At 43.0% G+C, this 18,565-nt stretch overlaps 1 protein-coding gene across 1 annotated transcript in view; it reads left to right on the forward strand.

The window, feature by feature from the left end:
- Positions 1-18,565, forward strand: part of RAB31 (RAB31, member RAS oncogene family) — a 128,185-nt gene that overhangs the window by 105,661 nt on the left and 3,959 nt on the right. The window contains exon 6 of the mRNA XM_080821974.1: positions 6,680-6,789. Within this exon, the coding sequence (XP_080678100.1) occupies positions 6,680-6,789 (110 nt within the window). The remainder of the gene's footprint in view (positions 1-6,679; positions 6,790-18,565) is intronic.

Raw genomic sequence — 18,565 nt, forward strand, 5'->3', positions numbered from 1 at the left:
TCAAATACCTAGAAATAAGCTTTTCTGGTGTGTGTCCTTTTTTAAATTTTGAAATATTTTAAATCCTAGGAATGAATTTAGCAAAAAAAGAGCAAGATCTATATAGAAAAAACATACAAGCTATGGTAGGACACAAAATATTTAAATCAATGAAAAGGTGTACTTTTCCTAGGATAGGAAAACTCAGTATTTTAAAAATTTCAGTTTGCTCTAAATTAAACCACAAATTCACTGAGATTCCACTCAAATTACCAAAAAGACATTTAAAAAGAGTTTTACAAAATGATCCTAAAATTCATCTAGAAAAATAAACAGAGGGGCACCTGGGTTGGCTCAGTTGGTTGAGCATCCAACTCTTCGTGTCAGCTGAGGTCATGATCTTGGAGTCATGTGATCGAGCCCCAGGTCAGGCTCCATACTGCATAGAGTCTGCTTGGGATTCTTTCTCCCTGTCCCTCAGCCCTTCCCCCTGTTCTTTTTCTCTAAAATCAATCAATCAATCAATCTTTAAAAAAAATAATAATAAATAGGTAGAAATAGTATTGAAGGGACAAATCCCAACAGATATTGATATCTATTTTAATGATTCAGTAAGAAAACAATATAGCATTGTCATAGAACTGCACAGAAAGTCATTGAGTAGATGAGAGAATCAAGAAATAAGGAGAAATACATAGAGAGATTTAGTATATGATAAAGATAATTTTTAAGTAAGTATAAAATAGGGATAATTCAATAAGTGGTCTTGGGATAATTAACTAGTCATAGGGGAAAATGAGAAAAAATAAATTGAAAGTGGGACGAGGATTTAAATGTAAAACAATAAAACCATAAAAGTTAGAGAAAGCAGATGACTGTTAAAAATAATCTTGGGAGTTAGAATGAACTGTTTAATCATGACATAAAACTCAGAAACCATAGAGGAAAATAATTGATAAGTCTGAGTACATAAAAACTTCCATGTGGCAAAGATCTAAACACAAAAGATAAGCCGAAGAAATGTGGAAAATATGTTACAAAGGACTAGGTTTCTTAATACGCAAAGAGCACTTAAGAATAAATAAGAAAAAAATTCAAATCATGTGAACCAAAGTAGTTAGGGAACATGCATAAAATGTCACAGAGTAAGATATATTCATGCTTATGAAAAGTTACCATTTTTAGGGGCATCTGGGTGTCTCAGTCATTAGGCATCTGCCTTTGGTTCAGGTCATGATCCCGGGGTCCTGGAATCAAGCCCCACATCGGATCCCCGCTCAGTGGAAAGCCTACATCTCCCTATCCCTCTCCCTCTCCCCCTGCTTGTGTTCCCTCTCTCACTGTCTCTGTCTCTCTCTGTCAAATAAAAAAATAAAATCTTTTAAAAAAAGAAAAGAAAAGTTGTTACTTTGAATACAAGTTACTCAGAATTAATGTCAGATTTTTTCATAAACAAAGACTTCAAAATATGAGGCAATTTAACTTTGGGGTAATTTATCAAAATTAATGTATTTAATGAGTTGGCTGATGTAGCCTATATTCACTCATTCTTCTGTGGAATAACGATGACTGGCCCGCAAGCCTTCTTGGGCCATAAAATGAAGGGGTTGAGTCACATAAACCTGTGAAGGACCTTCAGATTCTGAAGTAGTTAGTCTGAGCCTCCTGTTCACATGTTTCTTCCATCTGCATCATTTCCTCAGTCTTTTTGGGGTCATTCTGTAAGAAAATGGTGCCATGCCACCATCCTTGCTGATATAGCTTTGCGGCGACTGATTAAAGAAACACTGATAAAGCACTGATTATGTTCTGGGTATTGTTTTGAGCACTTTATAATATCAAATTTCTTAATACGTAGAATTGCTATAAAGCATTCATCCCATCTGGTAGAATGAGGGTCATAAGACCTGGGGCGGGGGAGGCACCGTGGGAGTCACCTATCTCTATTGACTTCCAGGAGGAACCCATGGAACTGAACCTTCCTGATGAACCCCTAGGGGGGACAGAGCATCATTCTGCCTTTAGTGTACCTTTAGCTTTGAATGCCCTGCCTCTCAGGTAGGGCTTCAGGAATTCCTTCTTGGGGTAGTTGCCCTCCTCTTCCTCTGCCATCAATGGGGGAGGATCACGGAGAATTAAACACCTTTGAGGGAACCTGGGTGGCTAAGTGGGTTAAAGCCTCTGCCTTCGGCTCAGGTCATGGTCTCAGGGTCCTGGGATCGAGCCCCGCATCAGGCTCTCTGCTCAGCGGGGAATCTGCTTCCTCCTCTCTCTCTGCCTGTCTCTCTGACCACTTGTGATCTCTGTCTATCAAATAAATAAATAAAATATTAAAAAGGAAGAAAGAAACCTTCAGTGACGCTGATATGTAAGGTAGGCGCTGAAGGGGCAGTTGTGGGAAGGGTGCCGAGGGAGAAGGACGCCCCGTCTACACTTCCTGCACTTCCTGGCTGGTTGGAAGTAAGTCTTTTTTTTTTTTTTTAAGATTTTATTTATTTGAGACAGAGAGAGAACGAGTAGGGGTTAGGGGCAGAGGGAGAGGGAGAAGCAGACTCCTTGCTGAGTTGGAAGCCTTACTAGGGGCTCGATCCCAGGACCCTGGTTCATGACCTGAGCCAAAGACAGAGGCTTAACCGCGGCACCCAGGTGCCCCTGGCAGTAACTCTTCTGGTGATTTCTGGGAGTCCAGAATTCTGTACACAGGTTGGTCTAGAAAGTCAAAAAACCGTCTGTCCCATCAAAATTGACTAGCTGTGTTTATGCTCTGGCTTGGGAAAATTAGTTTCAATCTACCTGTTCCAACGCCTAGCACAATGTCCAGCATATGGCAGACACTTGGTAAATATTTGTTGAAAAAAAATGAACGAAAGCCATTAGATGCCATAGTCTCATGCAATCCTAATCATAGAAGACCAGTGATGGCCTCCTAGCTGTGGGTGGTGGGCCTATCCTGACATGCAGCTGGGGGCGTTCCCAGTGGTTTCTATTTTACCTGCAAGAGGTTCCAAGGAAGGAAATTCTCACCTTTTTAAGGCTCTTCCTTCAGACTGTAATTGTACCTGTTTGTTCCAATGATAATTTGCCAATGCCACCGGGTGTCCTACCATTCAATTCCGATAGTTACTACCCAGGGTCAGCACAGATCCCACAGATTAAGGACTCAGCCCTTCAAGACTGTCCCTCCCTCCACTTCAGATGCCAGATGAAGGTCTTGGGTATCCCCAAGTTAACCTCACTTCTTCCCAGCAGACTACCAGTTTGGGGGCTCTTAGGTCCCCTCCACCGAAGTTTCGGTAATTCAGTAGAACAGAGTTCTATGAACTCAGGAAAGCACTAGACTTACGATTATAGGTTTCCTCTAAAGAATACAAGTCAGGACCAGGCAAAGGGAAGAGATGCATAGAATAAGGGGCTCCCAGCCCCTCCATATGTCCACCAAGTCCAACTCTCCAAGCCCTGTGTTTAAGAGTTTTCACGGAGGTTTCCTGACTTAGTTGTGATTAATGAAATCTCCAGTTCTCCTGTCCCCAGGGTTGGAGAGTGGGGCTGAAAATTTCAACCCACTAATCACAGGCTTGGGTCCTCTGGCAACCAACCCCTATCAGAAGCTCACTAGGGTCCCCTACCTATAAGAAACGCAGGTTTGGCATAATGGAGATCTTTACGAATAACAAAGGACACACCTATCACCTAGGAAACTTCGTGGTTTCAGGAACTCTGTGCCAAGAAGCAAGGAGAAGGGAAATACGTATTTCTTTTTATACCACAGTAGAGGAAACCTCTTGTGTCAGACTCAAGAGTGGTTGGTCCTTCTGATTTCAGTTCGATGTTAGAGGGACTTCCACTGGCCCTCCAGGCTGAGGAAGAACCTGTTCTTCAGGAGGACAGGATATGCCCTTCCCTTGCCTCCACCCCTGACTCTGGTGCCTTACAATTTCAGGATCTTTCGAACCCCACATTTTTTCTGTCTATAAAGATCCAAAGAATGGCCTCTGGAATGTGGGTGCCAATTGCGTGTCAAGGAGCAAAGGGGGCAGAGCCAGAGGGTCTTAGACCCTGCCTCCAGCCTGGACTCACTGTGTCATTTTGGGAAAATAATTTATTTCATAAGACCATTTCTAAACACGGAAGAAGTGTGAGGACATGCTTTTCTTATCTGTCCATTTCGGGGTCCAGCGTGTAGACTGTGAGACGATGAGCCTCCCGCCCCCAGGCTTACTGTTATGCTAGGATGCACATTTTGGACTCTGTAGCAAGTGACTTTGTTCTTGCCTTAATCTTGGCAAAACCTATTTCATTCCTCTTTGTCTCACAAAGGGACTTAGGAGAGGTGGGCTAGGGAAGCATGTGACTGTAATCTGCTCTCACCTGAGGGGTCTCCAAGGCCTCCTTGATGGCCAGACTCGCCCCTACCCCCAGGTGGAGATTAGCAAGGCACACCTTGTCTTACCTGGACCTCATTTGGGTAGAGATGAGCCCCACCCTTCTATCTGTGCTTTGATAAAGACTGCCAGGAAGAAAGAAAAAGTAGGGTAACATGCCAAACTGAACATAGAAAAGCCCTTTTCTGGGGTGTTTCAAATTTAAAATACATTGCCACCAAAAAACTCAAGTTTCTTTTTTCCCCCCTTCAATCTTTGTGAGAGGCCTGGGGTTTGTCTGTTGGAAACAGCAGAGAGGGTGGCTTAAGGAGCATAATTTTTCCCAGTGGGCCTTTGGTAAGAAAAATTATGGCAGTACAGATTCTAACTGACACAACTCAGGAGGCTTCTTTTCTCTGGTTTGGAATTCTGGGGCCCCTGCCTTTACTACAGTAGTCTCTCCTTGAGCCCTTTCCCATCAAACTCCTGAAAAGTCCTCCTCTCATTTGATTTGGGGTCTATAATGAATTTAAATGCCAGGGATGGATTTCCCCAGTAACTTAATGAACCAGTTACAGCCTTTTTGGAGGCATTTGGAGGGGTGGAGAGAAGGGAAGGAGTTGGGAGAGGGATACAGTCTCTTCACCATGCTCCCCGTTTTGATTTTCAGTCCGCCTTTCTGCTTTTCCTGTAGCCATCTGTCTAGTCCAGCATTGTATTCTCCCTCGCCCACAGCATTCGAGAGCTTCCAAATTCTTCTCCTCACTCCCCACTCCTGTCTCTGTGGTGTACCGTTTTTCCCTAGAATGTGGGGCTGACCCTGTTGCCGTCTTGTTCTTCAGTGGCTGCTGGGCATGAGACAGGTGTGGGGGCTGTCTGCCGGCCCCTCTGCCGGGATTGCTGCTGGCGACACCCTCCCTTCTCAGCTCCATTCTGACACCATATCATTTAGTTGTGAATCTGTATACTTCCTGTACTCTGTACACTTCCTGTACTTCTGTGTACTTCCTGTACTTCTGTATACTTCCTGCACTTCTGTACACTTTCTGTACTCTGTACACTTCCTATACTTCTGTAAACTACCTATATTCCTATACTTCTGTGCACTTCCTATACTTCTGTACACTTCCTGTACTTCTGTGCACTTCCTGTACTTCTGTGCACTTCCTGTACTTCTGTATACTTCCTATACTTTTGTACACTTCCTGTACTTATGTACTTTTGGTACTTCTGTACTTCCTATCATTCCAAGTGCTTTATTGCCTTTATTATCCACGTATTGCAAATGTTACAATGTCGTGGGTTAGAGTAATCATGGATGTTTGTCTTTGCTCTCAAGGGTAGGTTCCAGAAGGCAGGGATTACTGTTTTCTCTAGTACCTACAAGAGAGACTGGCGTATCATAGCCACTTCATAAATATTTGTTGAATAAATGACTAAACTTCTGGGGGAACAGGAATCTTCGGAGCCACCACAGCATCTTCCTATTAAAAATAGGTCAATAGGGCACCTGGGTGGCTCAGTGGATTAAAGCCTCTGCCTTCAGCTCAGGTCATGGTCTCAGAGTCCTGGGATCGAGTCCCGCATCGGGCTCTCTGCTCAGCAGGGAGCCTGCTTCTGCCTCTCTCTCTGCCTGCCTCTCTGCCTACTTGTGATCTTTCTCTGTCAAATAAATAAATAAAATCTTTAAAAAAAAAATAGGTCAATAAATGTCTTTCTAGGTTATTCATTTAAATAGAGTTCATGTCCTAACATCTTCGCAGGAAGAGACTTTACAGGCGAAAGTCCGGTTCGGTCCTATTGTGTCACAGCCTTTAGCTATAACCATGGTCATTTCCAGACATTCACATCCTGTCGCATATTCTCCCTGACGTGTGAAAGACAAAATGCACGAAGTTCCGCAAGAGCACGTGTGTTGCAGGACCGTGGACACGTGTGTACGTTCACATGCACACAGACAAGTTAAAAAAAACGGAGTCATTTTTTATGGGAAAAGAATTGAAATCAGCCCGAACTCTGCAAGCTGAAATGGATGTGGCCATCTTCCTAACGAGTTTTTCTAATGTTCTAGAATTCTTTCCTTCGGTGGAACCGGGCACAGCATTTTACATATGAGGGGTGGGGGGGGTAGTGTAACTCCATGGATGCCAGTGACCAGGTTTTAAACTTTCACCATTTTCACAAATACTAGCTCTCAGTATTTGCCAAGTGACCAAGTGGTATTCAACAGGACTTGGATAAAGGAGCTGTTTCTGCATGAGCTTCCTGTTTGTTTTTTTGGGTTATTTGTGTTATACAAACGAGCATTCATTTCTGTCTGGGTGTGACCTCTTTTCTAGGGAAGTTCCCTTGAAGGACGCTAAGGAATATGCTGAATCCATAGGTGCTGTTGTGGTTGAAACAAGCGCGAAAAATGCTATTAATATCGAAGAGCTCTTTCAAGGAATCAGTAAGTACCTGAACTGCATTTTTGGCTTTGCCTACATTTGTATGCTTCTGAGAGTCACAGGATACAATCCCGGGGTGCCGCCTAGAGCTTTCCCTCTGTGGGACTCTGTCTGGTGCCATGCATATAGAACTTGGAGTCTGCACTTGTTACTCCTGACCTATGTATGGATATTCGGAATCTCCATAGTTCTGTGCCTTAACCTGTCGATTCTCTGTTTTATGAATCAAAATGAAGTCAGTGTGTTGCAAAAGAAGTCATCGTGATTAGAAAGGTGTGTGGGGGTTGTTGTTTTTTGCTTTTTTTTTAGATTCTATTTATCTATTTGACAGAGAGAGACATAGCGAGAGAGGGAACACAAGCAGGAGGAGTGGGAGAGGGAGAAGCAGGCCTCCCACCGAGCAGGGAGCCCGATGCGGGGCTCGATCTCAAGACTCTGGGATCATGACCTGAGCTGAAGGCAGATGCTTAATGACTGAGCCACCCAGGTGCCCCAGGGTGTGTGTTTGATAGCATGTTGTGTTAGTATGTTGAAGGGGAGAGAAATACAACAGACAGGAGACTCAAGTCACATGTTAAACGGAATGACTCTAGGCAAACAAAATAAAGGAAACTTTTGGTAATTTATTTTGCTGGTGGTCGTCAAAAAAAAAATGAGTCTCCATCCCACAAGAACTGAAATTGGGAATTAGGCAGACGGTCAGTTTTTCTCATTTCTGATTAGCCAGTTAATGGCAGGGGAAGGTGGCCCCATCTTTTGTCTCCTGTTCTGGGTCACATTATCATTCCCTTTCTTTATGCTGTTCCCCATAAATAACCTTTATCTAAGACTTGTGTTCCAGCTGATGGCCAGATTTCCCCTTCACAACTTCTTTGGTAAAAATGTTCTGCACTGGCTCCCCTCAGAGAGCTCCCTGCTGCCTGCTGTCTTGGGAGAGTGTCCTGGGATGTCCCCATAGCATAACAGGGTACTTCACCCAAGTATCAACCTTTACTGATGGGCTGGGACTCAGAGGCCTGGGGTACCCGCCTTGGGAAACGTCGAACCCCTGAGGAGTTGGCAGTTGTTCTCAGAGGTCTTATCTGGTTCCAGACAATTCCAGAAGGGAATTCCAGAGGGGAAACTGATGGTTTGATCTCTCTTCTGCCTGAGGTCATTGTTGGCGGGGCACTCAAAGTCACAGGGACTGTCACTTCCCAGAACTGATCTGATTTCCTTTTAACTGGTTTTGGTTCATTATTCTAGGCTCCAAGAACACATAGCAGGGATTATTTTGTTTGTTTCTCTTGGCTTGATGGGGAATTTCACTTGGAGAGGGGGAACTCTGACATGGGCTACTTACATGATACAGAAATACACAAAAACACACACAGCCCCAGTCTTATTGCTCACTGGGGTCCACATTACCTTTCCTCCCATCCTCCTTCAGAGGCTTCGTGTTCCCGCTGTTATTTTACACCCGCAACAGAATGATGTTCTCCAAACGCATTGACCTTAGCAGTTGAACTCCAGAATGCTAGGCTGTCATTTTACGTTGGAAACCCTGGATCCCCAGACTCCTGCTCCTTCCTGAAAATGGGCCGTGGCCACAATGCTCGGCTGTGAAGGGACTGTTCAGCTGCCCTCTGTTCCTGTGAAACACTGGGTGACATCTTAGGGCTTTTGTCTTGAACTCATTCCATTAACCTCATTTTCCCTCCTGTCAAACTCATTCTTTTCCGGGGGCGTGCGGCTTTTCTGGTATGTTAGGCAACTATTCAACATTTTGTTTTGATTAAAGGTTTTAATTAGTGGAGCCAGATAGCTCCTGAGGACTATGACATTGACCCCTTTCCTTGGTGCAACTCCTTACACGTTCTGGAACCCTCTCCCCCGCACGAGCCCCTGGCAGGCAGGTGGTGCAGACAGCAGCGGCCAGGGAAAGAAGCACAGCGCTCTGCACCCTTGGAATTCAGCTTGAGGTTTCTGCCCGAGCTAGGAGACTTTCCGAGGTGTGCACAGATTGTGATTAAAATAAAGGGGGAAATAGGAACCGCAAAGAAGAAAATAAGCCCAAGCGGCAAGTATTGATATCTTACCAGAAATATACCTTTTTGTATGGTGCATCTCTTCACCCACATAAGGTCTTTATGGCTCAAGGTGATGACGACATTGAGTAATGAATTCCCAAGATCTTGGTGGTCTGCTTCACTGAAGGAAAAAGCACGTGTTTGTGGTGCCTGGGTGGCCCAGTCTGTTAAGGGTCTGTGTTCCACTCGGGTAATGATCCCAGAGTCCCGGGATCGAGCCCCACCTCCCGCTCCCTGCTAAGCGGGGAATCTGCTTCTCCCTGTACACCTCCCCCAATCATGGTCTCTCTCTCTCTCTCAAATAAACAGATAAAATCTTAAAAAAAAAAAAAAAGAAAGAAAAATCATGTGTTTTGTTTAAAGCACTGGGTAATTATGGCTTCAAATTATGGCTTCAAATAATTAATTCCTGTATAAGCCGTAGAGTAGATGTACCACCTCATCTTCTATGTCAAATAAACAATTATTTCTCTCTCATTATACATGGCCTGCCGCAAGACCTCTAGCCGCGTGTATCCTGTAAGCGCTGGGGCCTCTTTACTCCTTCAGATGAATTTCTTCAGAACGGAGCGTTGTAGCCTAATTACAGGTTAATTTAAAATGCAGTACCAAGTACCAAGTACACCTAAATACACTGCGGCAGACATTTCGTTTATTTTTCTTTTCCCTGTTCCTACTTGTATTACATGCGCTCCTCCCTGAGCTCAAAATAGAACGGGATATTGCTGACTTGTACACTCCCCAAAGCAATGTTCCAGAGACAAACGTGCCCGGGAGAAAAGACGCAATAAAAAAAAAGTGGTGAGAATAAAGGTGTGCTTTGAAAAGGTGTGCTTAAACAAAATGAATTCATACTGACATGGAGGAAGAGACAGATGATTCTCTTCTATATTCCCAGAGTGTTCATAAACCAGAAAGAGACAACCATGTTTCCTAGGCATGAGTTAATGTTCTTACGAACTGGAAATTGTTTAGCGAACTATTATCTGTTTGTGAAGGCTGAAGCTACCTTGTAAAGGATTTGGGTACTGCCCTGTTTTGGGGGGTGGGGAGCTGGGCACAGCCTATCCTCACGTGGTGTCCTCTGGTTGGCATTCCTCCACGTACCCTTTTCCCAATCCCGGTTTTGGAGCTCCTTTACCCCGCTGTCTGTGGCTCGTTCCCCTCCATGCATTTCTCCCCGAGGTTGTTCCTTTCTCTTTCTTGAGCTCTTATACCTTTATTTGGAACATTGACGTTTTCCTCCTTGAGTTGAAAGATAAAGAACTATTCTTGGCCAAGAAAATTTTGGTACATTTGAGCGTTTCAACTGGTGTATGAAAGCACGAAGATACTCTGTTGCTGTTTACTCTTGATGGTGTTACATATCAAAACCAAACTCCTGATGGTTTTCTTTGTGAAACTCCTCTCTCTGCTGGACTCTGGTCTTGGCAGGTGGGGTTTGGAGGTCTCGTGTCTGCTCCCCATCACGCCTCTTCTTTACCTCCTCCTTCACGCATCTGCTGTCTCAGACCCTGAATGTGATTCTCCTCCTTCCTCCCGGCCAATCTTAATTCCCTGAAGGGTGCAGTTCCTATCTTCTTCCTTATGGAAACGTCATTGGCCCCAACTCTTTTGGGTGGTTCCCAGGGTTCCTAATGGCTTCCCCATCATTCTGATATTTGAACACATTTAAATGATTAAATTAAATGAACATGTTAAACGAAGACTTTAAATGGTTCTCCAGGTGCTTTAGGTATATACCTACAACAGGGTCTCTGCGAGCAGATCTTACTGTCATATTCTCCATAATGCTAAGATGAGTAAATAGGATAAGGCTGAATTCAGATTTTTGAATTTGGATCTTCATCCTCTCTAATGATGTGCCAGAGGCAGTATTTCAGTGTGATCGCTAGATCAAGAGAAATGCAGTTGCCCTTCTATGGGGACTTAAGGATGGATGACCCCAGTCCATCGGACAGGCCTGGTATCTCTTCATACATGTGTTTAATAAACATATCCTGTACTCATCTATGGGTCAGGTGCCTTGCTAGACACCGAGGACACCAAGACGAGCAAAGCTGGCCTTCGAGGCCGGAGACAGCCTATCGGCACAGAGTCGAATGCATGTATAATTACACATTGTTATAAATGCTTTGAAGCCAAAGAACAAGACCATGGGGATAGTGACAGGTGGAGGGATGTGGCTCCCCAGGCAGGGCGCTGATGCTGTCTTGCAGAAGAGGGGAGGGTGGGATGGGGTGGAGGAACATGGATGTGAATTTCAGAAATCTTTTGGAAGTGGAATCAGGAACACGGAAACAGGCAGGGCATGGGGACCTAGGGAGAGGGTGGTACAAGCTGATCCTCGTTCCCCAGGTCCCCTTTCCTGGCCCATGAAGGCTATCTTGGGGCTGCATCTGATGGGAGCCTACCAGACTGCATTCTGGAGCATGAGAAACACAGGTTTGGGTTTGTGGATTTTAATTATTCAACTTAAATACCGTTTGGGTTTTTTAGAAAATCTCTCCCTAAGAGCAAAAAGAAATGGAGCTGCAGGCTCACCAGAAAAATGTCTGTTTTGGGATGGGACCTCTGCCAGACAGCTGTGCTTTTGTTCCAGTTAATTTGAATGCTGACTATGGAGAAGAGAACACAGGGCTTTCTTCTGAAAATCACATCTGGAGACACTGTGGACATTAAGCTAGGTTTTTTTGTTTGTTGGTAGTTTGGGAACAAGGTGAGAAATATTTTTTCAAGTGAGTATAATTAGAGGTACAAGCGTATTGGTTTGGAAAAATTAGACTAGAGTGTTCCTGTGACAAGCAGAAAGTTACGACTTGTGAGCAGGGATCAGCTCTTGTTTTATAATCATTCTTTGCACAGTGTTAGCTTTGTTAAGTGCCCTGGATTTTGACAATTCTCCAGTAGTTACTTTCTGTTTGGAGAAGATTTAAAAACAAAACGAAGTGTTTGCAAATTTTATAGGAGTGCAGTTAGCTGTCAAATGAAAGTAGGTTTAGCTAAGCCACCAAGGGACAGGAAAGGACAAAGACAAAGCCTGTCTACTTTCTGACACTGAAAAAGTTAATTTAGGGACTACAATAATAAGGGTGTCCATGAAATAATGTCATTTTCAGAACAGGTACAAGTGGGATATCAAAAGCCCTAAACCTGTGTATCTTTTATCCCAACGATTCCAAAGCAGAAATTGATCAGGGGTGCAAAATGTAGCAGGAATGTTTAGCACACAGCACAACTCTCATTCTGTCCCATTGTTGCAGTTGCTTAAAGGTTTATTAACTCATTCTGTGCACCATTTTTTGCTGAGAAATAGGCACTGTTATCATCCCTGTTTTACATAAGAGGAAGTTGAGGCATGAAGAGGTTTGTCCAGGTCACAGAGCTGGTAAGTGAGTAGCCTGTATTAGAAGCCTGGCAGGATGCTCTGGAACTTCTAGTCTGTCTCACTGCTCATTGCCTATGGCAGCTTATGGAAACGTTATTCATGATGGTAAAAACGAAAAACAAAAAACAAAGAACAAAAAGACCCAGGAAATGACTTAATGGTCCAAAAGTTGGGAAATGGTTTTTAAAAAAAGCCATGCTCTCACCACTATAAACTAGTGTTTAAAAACAATGATGTAAATCTGTATTTCCTGACATGGAAAGGTGAATGGTTGACCGTGAAACAGAAGTTACGGACTGGTTTGTATAGTATCTTGATTTCGTAAAAATATGCACCATGTAATATATATTGGTATATAATACATTCTTCTGGGCGAAGGTTGGAAGAATACATACACTTAGAATGTTAACAGTGGTTGCTTCATGGTGGTGAGGTTCCAGGGAACTAAAAAACAAAAACAGGCTTTATTTTGGAAAATTTAAAAAATGCACACCAGTGAACCAAATAACCCAGTGAACCAGCATGCACGCTAACGAAGCTGTTTCATCTCTGTGCCACACTCCCCCTCGCCCCCCACCAGAATTATTTTGAAGGGAATTCCAGACATCATTTCATCTGTAAATATTTTCAGAGTGTAACTTTTTTACATTATACGTTAATAAAATACAATACAATAAAAAAGAACGTAATGTTTTTTGTGTAGCAACAATTTCATTATTACTTTAGTAATAATAATGCTGGTATCCTATCCATATCACCAAATATTCAGTGTTCCAAATGTCTCGTTTGTCCTAAATGGTTTCTCTTTTGCATTTTGCGGTTTGAATCAGGATGCAAATGAATTCCACACGCAGTGATTAGTGGATATGTCTCTTAAGCCTCTCGGAAGCCAGAGAGTCCCTCTCCATCTTTCTCCCTTTGTTCTCTCACGTAATTTCTTTATTCAAGAAATGAGATCAGTCCGTTGCCTAACACAGTATGGACTTTGCTGGGTGGGTTCCCGGGTGGCTCAGTAGTATTCCATTGCATAAGGAAAAATGTGTTAATCCGTTCAACTTAACATTTGGGGTGTTTCAGCTTTTGGCAATTATAAGTAAGTTTGCTGTGAACATTCACATACGAGTCTGTGTGGATAACTACCTCGGCGTGGAATGGCTGGCTTATCTACTTGGTAATGTTTAACCTGTTAAGGGACTGCAAATAGTTTTCCAAAGTGTTTTTGGCATTTTATATTGCTGTCACAAATGTGGGAGAGCTCTAGTAGCTTCACATCCTCGTCCACACTTGTTTTGGTCAGTTGATAAAATTGCAGTCATTCTGATGGGGTTTTGGTGGTATCTCCTTGTAATTTTAATGTTCATCTTCCTGGTGACTAATAATGTCTGCTTTTTTTATATGCTTATGTGCAATTCCTGTGTCTCTTTGGCGAAATGTTGTTTCAGATTTTGCCTGTTTCGTGTTGAGTTGTTTGCTTTCATATTATCGAATTTTTTTATATATTCTGGATACATGTGTTTTTATCAGATATTTGATTTTTTCGAGTATTTTCTCTCAGGCTGTGACTTGCTTTTTCATTTTCTTGACAATGTCTTTTGAAGAGCAGAAGTTCTTAATTTTGATGAAGTCTGTCTTGTTAGATTTTCCCCTTGTGGCTAGTGTTTTTTGTGTCTTATAATTTTTAAATGTTAAAATAGAAAAATGAAAGGGACATATCCATTCAAGGGAATATTATACAACAATAAAAAGAAATGAGCTATCAGGCCGTGAAAGGACATGGTATAACGTTAAATGCGTATTGCTAAGTGAAAGAAGCCAATCAGAAAAGGCTCTGTTACACTATATGATCCCAACTATGAGACATTCTAGAAAAGGCAAACTTACAGGGACAGTGGAAAGGTCAGTGGTCACCGGAGGCTCATCGTGGGAAGGAGGGAGGGATGAATCGGGGAGCACAGAGGATTTTTAGGGCAGTGAAACTCTTCTGTATGGTGTTGCAATGGAGGATGCCTAATATTATACATTTTATCAAAACCCAGACGATATACAACACCTAAGAATGAGCCCTAATGTAAACTAAGGACTTCTGTTCATAATAATCAATGATGGCTCATCACTTGTAATAAATCTTCCACAGTCGTGCTAGTCATTAAAACAGGGGAAGGTGGGGATGAGGGAATTAGGAGCTCTCTGTACTTTGTGCTCAACTTTTTCTGTAAACCTACATCTGCTCCGTAAATAGATAAATAAATAAAGCCTATTCATTTAAAAAGAAAAATGAAAGAGATGCCCTTGAACAGTAAGGTTCAGTAATGATTTTAGAGTAACTTGAACCCCTCCATATTGAAGACCTCTGGCATTTGGGGCTAACAGCCCGTGGTGACCTCCCCATTGTTTCCTCTCTGTAGGCATCACCATGCCTTCAGCAACCTAGACATTGATCCTTGCTTTTCTTTGTCCCTTTCTTTGCTTTATCTGTCTCTCTGTCAGGTGTCTTCTCATAGTCCTTCCCATCTTTGTTTTCTGCTTCTCTTCCTGGCGCCCAGATCAAGGCTTTCCTTGTCCCTGACTGGACTTCCTGCAGGCCTCCTAGCATCATTCACTCTGTGTCTCTTAAGCCATTCTGGTCCCAAAAAGAATGCTAGCTCATTTCTCAGATCTAGACTCCAACGTTCAAGGTCATCTAGTAATTCCAGTATTATCTCCTCTACAGCAGTAAAAGGACAGTTCAGGGAATGACTCAAGTGGCATGTCCAGCCTCCTGCCCCCGCTCCCGTTCTGTACTCTAAGGGCAGTGTTCCCTGATTGTGAGCCACTGCTGTGTTCCACAGAGAACCTCCCCTAACCCCCGAATGAAGAAGCTTAAAGGCCATTATCAGGGGTAAATACTGCCAAGTCCTATTGGTCAGTTTACTAATTAGGATGGTTCAGAAAATCAGGATCAAGAAATGAAGTTACACAGCAACTACCACACTTCTAATGCCCAACGGAAGGTTGCCGAGTCAGTCCAGACCTGCAGGGAAAGGGGAGAAGAGTACGAACAGCAGAAATCTCAGGGAGGCCTCCAGGCTCACACAGGGAACGGCCCATCCTCCACACAAGGAAAAAGAACAGCTGCATCCAAGCTCACCGTTTTATTTTTGTTGTGTGTGGAAGCATGACAGCCCTCGGTCCAGAGCCATGATCAAATTTATAGGCTTGGAATTTATTTATTTTTTTTTTCACATATTGCATTCCCAAGGCATCATTTATAAAACCTGCTTTTTCTCAAGGCTGTCAACTTTCAGGAAAACTGAATTTCAAAAAAAAAGTCCTTTAACTTTTCCCAAGCAGAATCTTACACAATCCCAACCTTATTGAAATAAACACCCTAACCTCGGATTTCGACCCCAGGATGACTTGTTATGGAGATTGTGTACTCAAAGGATAGTTTGTAAGAGTAGAAACCTGCAGAAAATGATGCCCAGAGCCTTTCAGATGTTTGTGTGTGTGTATGTATTTGTCCTATTCTGTGCCTCTGTAATTAATACAGATTCAATTGTGTGATCACCTTGGTACAAAATGCCTTGGCCATTTTCCAGAACCATTCCTTTGTCTAAGTACATTTAACCTCTCTGTGAGTTCCAAATAACTCAGATCACAAGATCAGGGCTTGTTGTGTTTTCACAGCACTGTTGGCTTCCTTCTGGTTTAGAGGTGCTTGCCTCATTGTTATGACCCGCCTTGCTCCACCTCTGCCTTAAAGTGGAAGAGTTTCCTTTCTCCTCACTTTGAAGTGGGGATCCCAGGTTGTGTTTTGTAGAAGAGTAAGATGGGTCCCCATCCTAGTACCTGAACCCTTGTCCCCAGGCAAACTCCACTTGAGACACCCCCAGGACCTGTTCATCACCGATGATTCCTTCCATCTTGGTGAGAGCTGCAGATGATACGGCAGAGTGGCTATCCGGGGACTTTCTCATGGCCTTTTTATCAGTGAGGAAAGGCCATCTTAGAGATATTGAATAGCTTGTCCAAGTTCACTAAACTGCAACACTGATTCTCAGATCTCAGAATCCTTGTACTAGAGGAGAAAAACAAAGTCTAAGGAAACTGCTGTAACTCCCTCTTTGAGAAACACATTGTTCTAATAAGTGAGATTTTGAATATTCTAAAGAGAAACAGGACCGATCTGGTGTCTCTAAGAAGCCAGATTTGACAACTGATTTAAAAACACGGCTAACAGTTTAAAACAAGTAAGAAAGGAGTCTTCTCGAGGCCTGACTTGGGTCTACTGGATCTTGCAACCTAAACATTGTCTTCCTTATTGTCCACAGAGGAGATAAGTGGGAGGCTGGAAAGAGGGAAGAAGACAGGCAGGGCAAGGAGGGATGCCGACGTTCCCGTTGTGCTTTCCGTGTCCCCTTGACTTCTAGATTTTCACTTGACCTTTGTGACTTCAGTGTGTATTGTATGCAGAAGCTTTTGGTGTATTTGGCGTACGTTTCCTAGGAAAGATCTTACCACATGAAGCATGGAGAATGAGTCACAGATAGGAGGGCTAAAGGCATAATGTTCTTCCACAAACTTTTTTTTTAAAGATTTAATTTATTTATTTATTTGAGAGAGAGGGTGTGCACAAGCAGGTGGAGTGGCAGAGGGAGAGGGAGAAGCAGGCTTTCTGCAGAGCAGGGAGCCTGACGTGGGGTTTCATCCCAGAATCCTGGGATCATGACCTGAGCCAAAGGAAGATGCTTAACTGACTGAGCCACCCAGGCATCCCACTCTTTGGCTAACTCTAGAGCTAATAACACAATAAGAGCACAAAGTTGATGTTAGTATAGGATGTTGATTTTGAAATTGTCAAAACTACTTATCAGTGGACAGTACTTGTCTTAGTTAACTAGGGCTACAGTTTGCACCAATCAGAATTAAAATTTTGTCCCAGAGCATTTTGGAGGCAAAAGCCAAAAGCCCCTGTTGGAGCAGCTAACACAGTCAGGAGACACCAGAATTCTTACAGATTTAAATACTGATATAGTGTGACACCGTCATCCCTCCAAAACACAGCCCCTGCTCTGGAGGAGTAAATAAAACTCGATTGGCAAGATCAGACCTAAATAAATCAGCACTGGTAGTCGTTCCGAGCTTCCCCCTCTATTCATTGCTTAAGATTGACAAAGTAGAAGAGGCATTTTGTTTACTTCCTTTTAATTATGACTAATAAAAAAAATGCAGCATGTCCAAAAGAAGAAAGTACCTGTACTTCCGTTCTCATTTGCTTCTGGGTCAGGACTGAACTGCTTTGAGAACGATGAGTGACAGCTCTGCTTAGCTTTGTGCGCTTCCAGATAGTGGCCCGAATAGTGGCTTCAGAAATTGTTAAAACCTTCTCATCTGCTTCATCATCAAATGAAGAGCTCTACCATTAATTTTGGATTTGGGGTAATTGCCAATGACCTTAACCTCTATGCCTGAGCTTTGATGAGTGCCCATAGCACCCAATGTACACAGTGTACCATACCTTTGTCATTAACTATTTCTGGCCCTGGGGAAGATGTACCTCTCCTGGGATGATTTGACTCTCGGTATAGTCTGGTGGTAACCTCCACTTGCACTGAAGGTCTTTGTTTTTGCAACTAATTTCCCTTCCATTTCTAAATGACTCATTACTTAGTAAACTGATACACCGATGAGCTGATTTTAACAACCTTTATATTAGAGCTAGTGTTGCATGTCTTTTTATGGGGGATAGAAATGCAGCAGAGAGACCAGACATGGTGCAGTGGGAAGGACACGGGCTTTGGGACCCATCAGAAAATCAAGATAATCAAAGAACCACCTGTGCCACTTTGCTGCGGACGTGACCTACAGGCTATGACCTGAGCTCTCTGAGACTTAGTCAAATGATGACAACAGAAACCATCACACCGACCTCACAGCCTTAAGTGAAGACAGTGCCTGGGAACATCTTTGAAAACTGTGAGGTCCTAAACACATATTTATTACTTCCAGATCCCACTGCCTTTTCCAAAGAAAGCTTTTTTTTTTTTGAGATAAAACTCACATACTGTCCATTTCATCCATTTGAAGTGTACAATTTCATGGTTTTTAGTACATTTACAAAGCTGTTCATCAACACAGTTTTAGAATATCTCTATCATCTCAGAATTTTAGCTCCCCCTTCCCCACCCCCTAGGCTTGCCTTCTTAATTTTTACTTTGTGTTTATTTATGGAGACTCTAGGACAATTTTTTAAATTATATTAAATAAAAATAAGCTGACTCGTGCACGGCAGGATGGGGATGGGGAGCTAAGTATTAACAAATGGCATTACTAGGAAGATTA

This window comes from Martes martes (genome assembly GCF_963455335.1).
Source record: "Martes martes genome assembly, chromosome: 13".
Taxonomy (NCBI): Eukaryota; Metazoa; Chordata; class Mammalia; order Carnivora; family Mustelidae; genus Martes; species Martes martes.